This window comes from Rissa tridactyla, chromosome 8, assembly GCF_028500815.1.
Source record: "Rissa tridactyla isolate bRisTri1 chromosome 8, bRisTri1.patW.cur.20221130, whole genome shotgun sequence".
Taxonomy (NCBI): Eukaryota; Metazoa; Chordata; class Aves; order Charadriiformes; family Laridae; genus Rissa; species Rissa tridactyla.
Window position 1 is genome coordinate 30,232,206 of NC_071473.1, and position 15,249 is coordinate 30,247,454.

A 15,249-nucleotide genomic window follows, 5' to 3' on the forward strand; every position below is an offset into this window, starting at 1 on the left:
TATCCAGGCCGAAGAAAATAAATGAAACACATAGGTAATATACAAAATAATGTAAACTGGGACATCAGAACATACACGAGAGTGTATTTAGGAGAAAGGTCCGGGATACTGCTGACTGTGGAGCAAGTCAGTACACTATGGCCAATGTCTTGAATTTTGCATTCAGTGAGAGCTATGAGCTGAAGGAAGTACAACTGACACCACATTAGGACGAAATATCTGCTCCCAGTGCAAAACTGAGTGTTAACAGGCTTGGGGACAATCATTTTAAAGGCAGGCTAAATCAGAAGTGCTATTTTTGTCTTGTTTTCCTTCAAAGAACAGGAGGTAAAGCTCCAGTTCTCCTCGTGCTAATCGAGGTTTAGCTTGCTTTCTTAATCAGGTCTATCTTAGCCTGCATTAAATAAAGATAATCTCTAGGAAGAAAAGACCATACCTTTTCTAGATATTGCTCCTCTGCATCTCTGGTACATATGAGCTAAAACATTTCTCAGGTTTTACGTATATGTGCAACACCCCAAAAGAAACAATCAAGAAACTATTTCTATGTAATCATTAAGACCACTGATTGTTTTAAATCATGACGTCACACTTATTGTCAATGTTACTACATAAATCTCTATTCCACTTGTTCAGACAAGTATTAATTAGGTATTTGAATCAGTAAATGTACTTACTTATGAGCACCAGGTTCATTCAGATTGGTACTTTTTATTCTCAGAGGCACTGCTGCTCCTGTGTACACCTCAAGTCAGAAGGCACAACAATGAAGTATAGATAACTTTTCCAACCTCCCCATTTATTATCATAGTGTTATATCTATGTAAATTGTCTTTCCTAAGCTGGTAAAGCCTTCTCAGGCTTTTTTCCTTCACCTTCCCTTCCTGGGAAAAAAAAAACTGGATTAAATTATATTACATACTAAAATACACATAATGAAAATGCATCCTCCTCAGTCAGTTTGTATTCTCTGACAATCCCCATTGGTTGGTTGTTATCCTCAGGTGACCAGCCCTAGTCTTTCCACTTTCCCAGCCAGCCAGAGATCTGTCCCAGGACTTTATGATCAGCATTGGTCTAGTCCCAGTTATTGATAAGCATCTCTACACGCTGCTTCTCTTTCAGTGCCCCATCTCCTTCTCTATTGCGTCCACCCTCCTGAATCTCAGTTCCAAGAACCAGGAAAAAATTTGAGACTGGTGGTAGAGGGTCTGAATTTCTCCAAGAAGTTCAGCTCATCCACAACATGCTCTTTCAGAAAACATACACTGTTCTCCCATTCATTTTCAAGTAACTGCTGTAGAACGCATGCACCCTTCGTGTCTCCAAACATGGCTTCAGAATAAAAGTATAAACTGAAAGATGAAAACAGAATGTTTACAGCACTCTCATAGAGATCATTTAATGCAACTTTCATGCTCCAGTCCACTGGTCTTTCCCTTCTGAATCACCACCTTCTCTCCAAAAGGAACATTCAGCTTTATTTCATAGATTCTTGGCCAAGATATGACTGCTTTTTTTCTCCTTCTGTGACACAATATTTTTTTCTCCTCTAGCAATATGCAAAATATTTTTTTACAGTGTTACCCTCATATTTTGAGGAATGTCAACATTGTAATCATGTTAGAAGTCTGATGGTATTCAGATGTTCACTATACAGTAGAGGATTTCTTGTAACATGGTGCAAATCAGTTGGATAGAGCTCTTCTTATTATACTCCAGATCAGATTTTCCAATTTGGTCAGTAAGAATCAAAATACTATACATGCACTTGGCTTTTTAGGTTGGTATTTATGTGGTCCCTGTCTTCTAGGTCGTTTATGTCAGTAAATAACTACTTGCCTTTCTTCTCTCCATTAATCACTGCCTATGAGATTTGATCTGTCATTGTTTCATTTTACTAGCACAGTATTTGGAGGCAGGATTTGTTCCACTTGCCTCTCCTCAGCATTCAAAAGCTTGACCTTTAGACCAAGTTAGACGGCTAGAGCAAACACCCCATTTGCAGTCACCCCTTTGGGTCTTACTATCTCCGCAGCCTTGAGTTAGTTTATATGCGAGTAACAAAATTCCCAAATGCCGCGGGATGTGTGTTGATGATTAACACCGTTTCCACTGACCCATACAAAAACAATGGCAAGTCATGACAGAAGAAACGTGATATTATGAGATTAATTTAGTGATCAACAGAACCCCATTGCACTCTTCACCTGTGTCCGTGTTGCACATGGGAGACCTGCTTATAGCACAGATAGGAATACACAAACTTCAGCCTAGCTCACTTGACATTGTTGGCAGCAAAGCTGTAATTGCAGAGGATTCAGCCAGGTGAACACACCTACCTCAGGCACTCAGTATTTAGCATCTTGCTGCTATTGCTTAGTATGCCTATCACTGAATTTAAGGCAGCCAGTATATACGTGCATTGCGTATGCCATGATTATCCGAATATGGCCATTTATTTTGTGATGGAGACAATCAGTCATGATTTTAAAAATATACACAGTTTCATGGCAAAATTCATGTTTTCTTTTACTAGAAAGAACATCCTTCACTACTTTCACTGCTTTAACTCTATCAGTGTTTCTCAGTTGTGGGCTATGAACAATGCTGGTAACAGCTCGCTCCTCCTTGATTGGGAACTGGGAAGTAGCTATTGTTATTGTCAGCCTGTCTTTACAGCAGCAAGGCAACTCCAAGTGGCCTTTAATTACTGCCAGGAGCTGAGTTCCTAGAGGGTAAGGAAAACGTTTACACCGTATTCACAGTGTCCTTACAGCCTCAGAGGCTGGAAGGATCTCCGAGGGCTATTTTGAATCTCAGGTGTTTGGGAGATTCTTTGTGGTGGAAATGCTGTACAGCTGTCAATTACTATTTACCATCAGGAAATCAAAATCAAAGTGCATGATGGTTTGAACACCTTACTTGGGCTATAACTGCACCTGAGTCATTTAGCTTTGTTGAACTCTAATACAAAAAGCTTCCACCACAAAAGAATACAAAGTTGTATTGAGCTGAAAAGAGGTGGTTCAATTCCTTTTTCTCATTAAAAAAATAGATTTGTCTTAAATACACCTAAATGCATTCCATATTGTTGGATATCTGTTGACAACCACCAATATTGTTGCAAGTGCACTGTTAATATAGCTAAGCAGTCCTCACACTCCAGGCTATGGTTGTCAGAAGAGACAAGAACAGGAAATTACAACCTACTTATATTTTCATAATTCTTTTCACTTTATATTTATTAGTCTACTAATATGTGTCACAAGGTTACCAGTCCTGTTTTTTTCTCAACTGCCAACAATTGGAGGTGTTGGTTTTGAAGCACAGTTGTGTTAAGAGTTGCGCTTCTTTCGCTCTTGGTTACATCCAGTGATGTGGAAGTCCTCAGGATTTATTTTTTTCCTTTCTAGAGTCACTTTGCACGAGGAATGATTCCAGGTGCCTGTCAAACTCTTGCCAAAAGAACTCTACATGCGTTGCTGGTTGTAAAGGCGATATTTGCTGTTGTGTGGACGCATCAGTGGACAGCGTGGAGGAGCTCTGTAATAAAACTGCTGATCCCTGCTCCTCAAGCCCTTGTCTTCAAAATGCTACCTGTTTAAGCTCTGCTGGAAACCTCAGCTTTACTTGCGAGTGCCCTGCTGGGTATAATGGGCCTAACTGTGAAATAGCTGTCAGCGTGTGTGACACAAACCCGTGTGAGCATGGAGGAACCTGCCAAAGTGGCCTGGCTGGGCCCACCTGCCTTTGTAGCGCAGGATACACAGGTACACTCTGTGAAATGGATTTTGATGAATGCATTTCCGAACCATGTCACAACGGAGCGGTGTGCAGGGATGGGGTTGATGAATACTCCTGCTACTGCGTCCCAGGCTACCAAGGCAAGCACTGTGACCTGGAGGTGAATGAATGTGTGTCAGATCCGTGCCTGAATGGGGCAACATGTCTCAACCAGATAGGACAGTATAACTGCATCTGTCCACTTGGATACACAGGTAAGCACTATTAAAACAACTTTTTCTTTGCATCCTGGAGAACCATCGTAATTCATGTTCCAAGTTCAACTCCCCCACCCACACACTTATTTAGTCGTATCTGTATTACCACCTTGCCTTCAGCTCTGGCAACAGCGGCTGTTGGTGCATTATGGGTTACCTTATCACTGTGAAGGACTGAAGAAAGCTCACATTTACCAAAAACTCCAGAGCAGTTTTGTGAACACTGAGCTACACCACAGGGCTACGTTAAATTCCCTTTTAAAAGAAACATTCTGAAAATGCTTGTCCTCAGAGTGCTATACATAGTTTTTGGTCCTCAGACAAAACCTATGTTTGACAGGGTTAAAAATTAGATCTAATTAGACTTCCTTGGTTTGCTAATCACAACAAACAGTACTGTTAAACCTCAACATTTCACAATAACTTTCTCTCCTCTGACCTTCACAGAAACAAAGGACTCATTTGCAACTAGAACATTATGTAAGTTAAATAGAAAGAAAAGTATTATTGGGTTCCCAAACTGCCTGTTTTTTGCTAATCCCATTTTATGTAGCTCCATTTTTAAGGTATAGGTATGATTTTTCTCACCTGCTTCCTCTACTGGAGAGCATATAACCCTTGCGGGAGACAGCTCCCTTCAAATTACAAAGCTGGGTTCAGGGGTAGGACTGCAAGAGGTAGCACACTGCATCATTAAAAAGAGGAAAGGGGAGGCATTTTAGTGATAGATTACCAGTCAGGTAAGCACAGAGAAAAAAAAAAAAACAGGGAAAAAAGGAAAAAAAAAAAAAAAAGAGTCCTGCTGCAATAGGGGGGAAAAAATACCTATTGCTTCAAGTGATTCAAATGAATAAGAAATAAGCGATGTGGTTTACAGCTCCATCCCCAAATCCCCATGCAAAAGGGGAAGTCAGAGGTAAAAAGCAGCTTTCCCGTGTCTGACACAGCACTCGTTGGAAGCCAGCCCTCGGTTAATATCCCTCGTGAGCACAGAGAGTGTTATTTGAAGGAAGCTTGTTACCTTCCTGCCACCCTGCTGCTGCCAGCGGGTGTCTGAGCCCAGGCCAGCCAAGGAGAAAACTACACAACCAGGGGAAAGCCGAAGAGCAGAAGGAAGGAAAAACCTATTAACAACCAGCATGGTTACTCTGCAATGATCAGACTCAGCCCAGACCTCCCGTTGTATTCAGGAAACTGTATTTGTTTAACTGGCACTGTTAGTGGGGTCCAGGCCTGGATCCACAGGCCGGGAACTCGGTTTGAAAGAGACAGAACATATACCTTAGAGGCAAGGAGAGAGAAAACATAGTAAAATAGTAAAGCCCAAACAAAAAGAAACGAAGATTTAGATCAACACAAACTGCTGGAGGAAACTCGCTCTGCTGGAGTCTCTCCACTTTCATCAGGAAATTCTGCTGTTTCCCAGGCAGACGCTCTCTGCTCTCACTGAAAATCAAGCAATGGCAAGTGCTCCGCACTCAGTACAAGCAGGGTTAAGAAATGAGGAGAAAAGGAAGGAGAAGAGGTCTAAAATACAATGCAGAAGAGGCTGCAGTGTTTTGACATACAACTCCGACGCAGTTTCCAGCAGCAAAGAGACTAATCATAATAATTCTATAGGGGAGTAGCAGACTGCTCCTTCAGCAGTAAAACACCAGTTTTTAAAGGCTACTTAACAAAATGATTTATCAGAAGCATTCTTTGTTGTTGTTTTCTGCATCTTGCTGTGAGTTGTGCTAAATGCACAAGCCAGAGGGATTACTGGATGAAAGCTCTGAGGTGTCCCCGCTGGTAATAAAAACCCTCATTTACTCTGTCAGGGGATCTTGCCAACCATTATTATCCTGGCCTGACACCATGAATTACTGTGGGAAGTCATCCAGCCTCATCTCATTTCCCTAAGATGTTAAAGAAGGTTATATCTCTTGATATGTAGGTAGAGAACATACAGTAAATTTACAGCAGTAATGTTAACCAAATGCTTGAGTTACTGGCTGTGGTTGCTACTTGTTTCATGGACTATGACTGCTATTTTGTATGATTGGTATGCTGCAGCACTTCTTAAAATAGCTGAGAAATGTCACACATAATTCTTACACAAATGGAAGAGGTTAGAACGCACAAAGAGCCAAAGACTGGAAAATTTAGCATGAAATCTGCAGTTTCTATGATAATGCTCTGCATGTGTGAAATTATTTACAAGACACATGTCACACAGCTGCTAAATAACGAAGCTCAATTGGTTTGTTGAAGTTTTGCTGGCTACCTTAATCAAATGCATTTTTTCCTCCATTGCACTAATTGCACTTGCTTTTAATTCACCCCAACAGAGCATGGTGTAAGAGCCTGTTATTACCCACAGCTAGGTATGTTAATTACCTCGCTAGACACAGCTGAAGCCAGTCCTCCATTGCCAGTGAACTTTTTAGCGTGATCAGGGGTGCATGGCGGTTCCAAACCCCAGTCTTAGCCCAAGACAAGAGCAGGAGAAAGTGTTTCAGTGACAGACACGATAGGTACAATGGACTAGGTTAATCCTTGGTGCCTTACCTTTTACTATGGTGTAACCACAGCTGAACTCTGTGCAACGTGAAGAAATTATTCCTGATGGATCTTTAAGTTCTCATGCAATATTCTTATCAATAATATGTACCCATGCAAATATGTAGCATAGATGCATTGTAAGTCTTAAGCAATCAAAGGCACACAGAGGCCCTCCAGCTTCTACCATGGGATGAAGTACCTCAAGGAGAGATCTCACTTCCCAACGAGCTTGTGGCAGCATCATTGTGGATATCAATAGCAAACAGCATTGTCCATCCAACAGCAATTGCCAACACAGTGGAAAGAAAGTCTATTTCCTTCTCCAGCTTTCAAGTTTCAGACAACGCTCCCTGCCTCACGCCCCGGTTATCAGCTTGATGCTGAGACTCCAAACTGCAAGACTGCTATGTGAGAGGAGCTCTGTAGTACTGACCACATTTCAAATGGTTTTCAAAATAAAGATTAGCAGAGGGCACAAACATCCAGAGAGTGCTTGTCACAGTTCGTAAGTGCCCGGCACGAAAACACTTGATTGGATTTAGCCCCACTGCCCTCTGAGTGTGCCTGGTGAGTGCAGTGTTGCAAGACCCATAACAGCTTAGGTCTGTGCGTGCACGCAGGTAACTGCTGGTTCATATAGACCTGTGCACAAAAAGGACAAGCCTTGCCCCAAGAAACTGAACTCTTCCTTCCCTCTGCCTGATTTTTTTATGAGCTCTCTCCCTGCCATTTCAAAGCTGATGCCTGGAAAATAGCTATCTGTCACTCTCTCGCCCAGATAATGACATTTAAGATTACTATGTACAGACTGAGGAATTTGGGGACAGTCCTCTGTACCTGCTGTGCCCGAGCACAGCACTACAGTGTGGGAGAGCAGGAGTGACCTGGATACCAATTTCCAGACATACTAAGAGAACGCAGGTCCACCTGGAACTACACTGAGCCTGCAAAACTCTAGCATCTTTGACCAAAAGGTGACTTTACAATATATCTGTAGGCAGGCAAGTCTGAAAATGTTGGCTGTATCTCTTTCATCCTTGCCTGCGTTACTTTTTATTGACTGGGGCTGTACAAAGCAGTGCACAGTAGCACTTGTTTGAAAAGCAAGCAGTATAAGAAATAATCTTAGTTCTTCAAAGACACTGCAAAAGTTATAAATATCATTTATATCCACCTTCTCGGTCTCTCAATTCAAACCACTTGTGTGGTTTGGTGTCTGTTGACACTCTGCCCGGTCTAGGACAGGACACCTTTGCTCTTGATGCTGTAGCCCCGTGCAATAACTGTGGCAGGGCTCGTTGGTGCTTTTGTTTTTTTCCCCCTCCTTTCTGGCATATGATATTTGGCATACAGCATATTTATGACAGAATGTTAGACTGAGGTGCAAATGCAGATCTAATCTTTTCATCTCTCCTCTTCACATATAAGAAAGCCTGACAGCAGATTCAGGAGAGGCTAGGAAGGAATTCCCCCCGTTTGCGTGGCATATCGCATCGGCTGGATGCATTGTACAAAGAGAAGTTTTCTTTTGAGGCAACATTGCCGAAGGCAGGTTACTGGGCTTGATAGATTAAAGACATGAACCAAAACAACGACGCTATGTTCTCATGTTAATCGTCAGGCTGTTTTCAGGCCTGTAGTTTTAAATTTGGCTGAACTGTTGAACAGGGCTTGTTTTGTCACATGATTTTTAGTGTTCGCAGTAAGCTGTTAACAAGCTCTGGCAGATTTACGGTCACTAGACATACTTCTGCAAACACATTGTTTACAATTACAGCGAATTCACAGGGCAATGACCACAGAGGGATTGCTCACTATATCTGGATGTAATGTACATTACCATAAAGCCATAAGAGAGTGTTCCTGTGCTCGGGTCTCGTGGCAGGCTCCCGCTGAAAGTAGTGGCTAGCTGACCAGTCAACCTTAAACTGGAGGCACGGGACCGGTGACTTCACCCACCCAGTGTTCTATACGTGGTCTCAAGGAACTATAAAAATATATTCGTGAAAATTACAGCAGTAATATTTCTTAACTGCTGGAATGAACTTGGACTTTAATGCTTAAATGCAATGAAAAATAGTTATGAGTTAACCTCCTCAAATTCTGTTTGGGTATTTTAATATATTTCCAGGTATTTATCCATAATACGGATTTTTAAAAATTATTTTATGTTTTAAACAAAGACGCTACATTCAAAAGAGTCAAGATAAATTAATAATCAAGTAATAGTGCTAGATATTAGCAATCTCAGTGTTTTGAGAAAGATGTTCTGAGTTAGAATGTAAAAATTTCACAGCAGGACACAGCATAAAGAAAGAATTAGAAGTGAGCTCCTAAATAAATTGCTGAGAAGATACCCATCATCAAAATGTGCCTGTTCCCATCTTTTGAAAGCCTGCCCCATCTTCTTGTACGGAAAACTTTCCTTCTCCAAAAAAATGGAGCCCATTCTCAGGGCTGCAGATTCTCTTCAAAGTAGGAAATTCCCCTGAAAACTATTTACAATACTGCTGCTACTTTGGTAAGCCAAATAAAAGATAGGGAAGCCCACTTAAGAGTAGTTTCTTCATTATAATTTGCCATTTTGCATCTGTTTTGTGGCTGGTACTGTAGCTGTTAAAACAAATTGACTTGGCAGGTGAAGGTTATTTAAAAAAAAGCATATTGCTCTGTTACTCAAAATACTAAATAAGTGCATAAGCATACAAAACCCTGAAATAAAGCAGGACCTGCTTTGATTATTTATGAAATTAATTATGAAATTATGAAATGTTCTTAGTGTTTCCTGGATTGTGATAGAGATTAGGAGTGTATATTTAACCTGCCAACTATCATAAATAGCTGCAAACTAATATTAGAATTGATTTAGTTCCATCAATTATCTCTGAAGAGCAGCTCCAAGATTCTGACCTGTTGCAAACACGGCATCACAGACTGATTTATTTACACATGACTAAATCTTAAAAAAAATTAACAAATAAAACACAGCTGAACAGACAGCTTCCAAATGAAGCTGCAATTAAACATGCAGCTTTAAATGGACTCTTCTGAGGTCATTGAATTACTACTCACTTCTGTACTATACAAATAGGATAGTAGCATGGGTTGAATAATCTGCCAAAATTAGTTCATTCTGGTTTGATGTTCAAGCTAACATAAAAAAAATTGTTATTCTGCCTGTTCCTGTGAATAACAGCTGGTCTGTTATTTTACAAATTCTCCAAAGCCTTGAAAAAAATAGTCTAGCAATGCACATTGAGGAGGAAATTCCTTTTGAAATTAGGCAATTGCTTAAAAAAAAAAAAAGATTATATGACTGTTGTACTGAAAACAGTCTTTGCTCAGATCTCCAAAACTAACTGTCTCCTAAGTTTGGGGTTTGCTTGTTTTCTTTGCTTTGGAAGGTACAAACTGTGAGCTGGAAATCGATGAGTGCTTGTCACAGCCGTGCCTGAATGGCGCAACCTGCCGCGATTCCCTGGGGAGCTTCGCCTGCTCCTGCGCCCCCGGCTTCCTCGGGGATCTCTGTGAAACCAACATCGATGAGTGCGTCAGCCAGCCGTGTCTCAACAGGGGACAGTGCATGGACCATGCCAATGGGTACGTCTTCTGCAGCCGGGCAATGGTAGTGTGAGGTGCTATTAGCTCCTCTGTTTGCAGACAGGAATGCTATGAGAGCCCGCTCTGCCAGGTAGCTGATTTCATTTCAGACTGTGGATTTCACTCCTTGATGCTGTGCTGATTTCAGTTTAAATTTGAAAAGGATTACAGAATGCAAGTCTGATGTCCGAGCCAATAGGACAACAAAATATTTAGGGCAAAGAGTGACAAAGTAGTACATTTTTCACATCTGTACTTTAAATATTTACACGTTATTTGTCTGTCCCTGAGGATTATCATTTAGACATGAATTCTGTTTCTAACACTCATCAAAATTTAGTTTCCAAGAGAGTTGTGAGCGCGTATAAAATGGAATTTGCCAACTGCAGCTACCCACACCGACAGACAGAAGTATTAGAATAAGGGAGGCAGAGGAAAACTGTAATAATGGTAACCACGGTAATAGATATCATTAGGAAATGTGTCAGGAACTTTACAGGCATACAGGACAACAGCTCCTTAGTCAAAATAATCTGCAGTCCATGGACAAAGAAAAAAAATGAAGAGAATACAAGGCAACAGAAAAGTGAGCTTCTGCACCTACTGTTAATAGCCCCGCACAGAGGTCCTAGTGCAGCCCAGGCAGCCAGAGCTCTGGCATTCATTCACTGATACTGGCTTTGCATACTCAGCTGGAGATTCCCAAACTGAAAATAAGTGTATAAGCTCAGTTTGAAAGTTCATAAGTGTATTCATGCAGGCACTCCTCTCACCAGCAGAAGGTTTGTCCTCTATTGTGCATTTTCCAATTTTTAGAAAGCAGTTTTGAAGATTTTAGTGCCCCAAAAAAATCAGTCCCAAAGTCATGCCAGCAAAAAGCCTGCTTGCCTTGAATGAGAGGGGGAGAGAGATCATCTTCTGGGAATGAGCTTTTGCACAGTGTGGAGACATGGCACCAACCTCGTGGAGCTCCTTTTCAGCAGGGCCAAGTGACTCTGAACAGGACAAAGCAATTTACTATTTTCCAGCGTAGCTAAAGCACGGCAGCAGGGCGAGGGAGGTCACCTCGCACCTGACGACTTCGCAGCAGAGACACCTAGAAACCTGCAAGCCTTTTGAGGATACACGCGAGAGGTGAGCAACCGGGATGCTCATTCAGGCCAGACTTAATCCTACTCATTTTTCTCCTAGCTTTTAAAGCTGAGGTACATGTAAGAGCAATTTTAATTGGCTTGTAATACCGCAGGATATCTGGAGAATGATTGGGCCTTTTTCCACATTTGTTACATGATGAAAAGAGTCAGACAACAAAGCAATTCAAAACAGAAGGGTGTCTAGTAATTTCCTTCCTTTTGTGTATTTTTCTGGGTTAAATGAAGAACTGTAGTCTTTAAACAGTAGTTTTTCTTCTCTGACTAATGCCACAGTACAGCTGAGGCTTTTGTGTGTGCCACCAGCTCTCACAGAAATGTGCAAGGCAACAGATTCAGCATTTAAAGCCGTAAATACAAACACCGAACAAAACTCTCTCTCAAGTTTCAGACTGATCCTTCCAGTGAGGTTTCATGAATGCAACAAAGTAGAACCTGGTCTTTTAAAAAAAAAAACCAGTTGCACATTATTGCACATTTCTTATTTAAATCCAACAGTTTACAGAGGTGCTTTAATTGGACCGACAAAACCTGTTGTGTGCAGGCACAGAGGACGCCTCTGCGTGCTCCAAGCCTTTTTTCCATAGGAAATATTCCCAGGACCTTCAATGCTCTTTTGATTGCATAGGAAAGAACAGCTGCACATACTGCTTTCTGCATATTGTGAGAACATCAAACAAGAAGCCCAAAAAATACGTTAGGTAGAGTGTCTAAGAGTATGACTCTTAAAAGAAAAAGGCATCTGCCTGCGCAGTCACAGCCTGCCCACAAGCGGGGCACCCTCCAGAGTCCCTGAAGGTCGACAGCAATGTCAAACACTTAAAGATACCTGAGAAAAAAGGCACACAGGTGGGGCTTCACATTAAGCAGAGAGTTGTGAATATTCCTCACTGCTCCATAATTCTGGACTGAAGGAAAAAAGAAGCATGGGCTAAGGCAGAAAAGAGTCTTCCACCACAAAGCTGAACAGCACCAAACTGAAGGCACATGGAGGAAATGTGTGAAAAATACAGCAGAAGAAAGACTTCTGTTTTGAGACATACCTTGGAATGAAAATTATTTTTCTGATTCACATCTTCCTCATTACTTTTTATATTCCAAATTCAAATGCCACCTGGTCTAAGTCATCTCTGATTTTGATTTAAGTATAATCCATACACTAGTAATAAACTGGCCTGCCAGAAGTTTCTGCTTATGTACGCTTAAATAATGTAGTAAAAAGTTTACGCTTTTTGGTCTGTTAGACTACAGGAGCCAGTTGTTCTCTGATGTTCCTTTAGGTTCAAAAATTCCACTTTCTGTGCATGTATTTACTCTAAGACTTAGATATTAAGCACAGAAATTATCAAATAAGTATACTTATCTTGTTCAGCAAGGTTCCCAGTGATTTTAGTCACACAAAAGCCACTGTATCATTTTAGTGTAAAATAAAACAATATAAGAATAAATTTTTGTTTCTGATAATTATTATTAGACAAAGATCATCCAAGCATACACATTTAACACAGTTATCTTGCAAAGGCCTGCCTTTTCTTATGACATGTAAAAGGTGACCTTATGCCTTATGATCTAAGCCTGGGAGTTACCTATTTTATAATAATTTTCTCACCTGAAAAAAGAACACAAGCAAAACCCCCAGACATTAATGATTACCTGCACATTGTTCTTTTATATATACTAGTTTGTTTACTTCTAAACCCATAATAGTAACATTGATATCAAAAGGAAGCTTGTATTACTGTTAATATTGGAACCATGCAAGCAATTGACATTTTTTTCCTAACCTAACAATAAAATACTGGTTTTCATCAAAGAGAAAATATCATTTAGTTGAGGAAAAGAAATTGCCTTATGTTTTTTGCCAATTCAATTTCTACCAGTCCAAGAGAAAGGGATACTAACACACTTACTGCCTCCCACCTTTTCCTTTTGTGACTGATTTTAAGCCTACACAAATTGCATTGGAAATGCCAGAAACTGTTTTCCCTCAAAATTAAAAAAAGGAAAAAAAATAATCAATAATTCTTAGAAGAAATTATCTGCCAAAACCAATTTGAATTCACAAGCAGGCTTTTTCCCCCAGACAAAACCACATATTTCAGGAAAAAGCTCATTGTCGGTTCCCAGTTTCTGCAGTTTCTCCTAGAGCACCAGATGGTGGTCTTGAGCCTGCACTCAACTGTGCAAGCTGCTAGCCAAGGCTGCACAAGAAGCCTGCACGGGTTTGGGAACGAAGCCCAGGTCTCTTGACTTCCAGCTAGAGTGAACATTGCATTCTGTGTTGCAGGTACAGCTGCAACTGTACTGGTACTGGATTTATGGGCATACACTGCGAGACCCTAACGCCCTTATGCTGGTCACAACCATGCTACAATAACGGCACTTGCGAGGACAACGCTGACAATTACACATGCCACTGCTGGCCAGGTAAGCTCTCAGTTCTCCTATAAACACTCTTTCCTTGTGTAGTAGAGATGTCCTCATTTGTTTGCTGATACAATAAAAGGTTGAAGCTACATGACCTTAAAAATACTCTATGGGCTTATGTTCAGATGGGCTTCACTTATCGTGAGTCAGAGCCCTATAGGTAAGTTGCTCTCCTTCAAGCTAAGGATTGATCTCCCTGCACCACAGAAGCGGGCAAAAAAACAAAAGTACCAGTATTGTGGAGTCAAGACAGGAGATAAGCCAAAGTTGGGGGTCCATCTCCCAGTTGCTTAATCCTTCAACCCATACGATACATGAATCACTGCTGTGGCCGACCCGTTTTTAGTCTTCATTAACAGGACCTTTAAACCATTCCACAAACTTACTTTTCAATGCAAAATGTCTGTTTGTGAATAAAATTAAGCTGTCATGTTGGAAAATTGGTCTCCTTCATATCACCAGTGCAAATTCTTCTGCAGTGTAGTGTGAAACACGCTGGGCTGTGTTCTCCCCTACCAGCGACACTTGCATATCCAGCCATTTGCGAAAAGGCTCCCACACCCGCAGTGGGGACACAAACCCTGCGCTTCTGAGAGACTCTGTGAAGCTCTCAGCATGCCGACCATGTACAAGAAGTCTCTCTCGAAAGTTTAACGTTTGTGCTCTTACTGAGGATGCAGGAGCATGGTGCAGTGTGAGGAGTAAATGCCACGTTGGACTACATGGTTCTTGATACATTAGAAATGGAAAAATTGGGCAGAACCCTTAGCATTTTCCAGAAATTGGGGAGCTTTGTGGCATTTTAAACTCCAGATAAAGCACTTTACAAACAACAAAACAATTTATACTCCCTGCCCTCCTCTGTCACGGGGAGGTGATGCAAAAGACACAGCCTGAGAGCGTATGTACACCACAGTGCAGCACCTTGTTACCCGCAGAGAACTCCACCTTACTTCCTAAACAGTCCCAAAGCCTGTAGAGCACGGCAAAGCTCAGCTAGCTGAGCAACGTCCTGCTGCAGAACCCTGACAGAAAGCTGCAGGGAAACCTTCAGACCTTCAAGAAGCAGAGGAAATCTTTTAGCACACGACGGAGTCCGAAACCAAGTGCACCTAGAATTCGTAATAATATTTTCAGCTCTGGAATGAGCGAGTAGCACACCAATTACACGCCTTCTCCTCACGGCTCTCCGCAGGCTATGCGGGTTCCCGCTGCGAGGAGGACATCGGGGAGTGCAGCAGCAGCCCCTGCCTCTCTGGGGGTGACTGCGTGGAGCGATCCTGGGCCAGCCGCTATGGGAGCGTGCCAGGCCTGCCACCGACCTTCAGCTACGACAAGGCCGAGGGCTATATCTGTAGCTGCAAGCCAGGCTTTACCGGTAAGGATCCTTTGGTGAAAGCTTAGGAAATGATGCACTGCAATATCCCGTTGTTTAGGCCTGGCTGTAAATAAAACTTTAAAATGTCATGTGTTTTAAGGTGCCATAGTGCAAAGGGTCCCTCTGGTGGTCACCATACACACAT

The 15,249-nt window shown here is 41.6% G+C and overlaps 1 protein-coding gene across 1 annotated transcript in view; it reads left to right on the forward strand.

Annotated features, from left to right (window-relative positions):
* Window positions 1–15,249, forward strand: part of CRB1 (crumbs cell polarity complex component 1) — a 110,077-nt gene that overhangs the window by 31,212 nt on the left and 63,616 nt on the right. Inside the window, exons 3-6 of the mRNA XM_054211864.1 lie at window positions 3,417–4,001; window positions 9,953–10,148; window positions 13,587–13,726; window positions 14,922–15,104. Coding sequence (XP_054067839.1) covers window positions 3,417–4,001; window positions 9,953–10,148; window positions 13,587–13,726; window positions 14,922–15,104 — 1,104 coding nt within the window. The remainder of the gene's footprint in view (window positions 1–3,416; window positions 4,002–9,952; window positions 10,149–13,586; window positions 13,727–14,921; window positions 15,105–15,249) is intronic.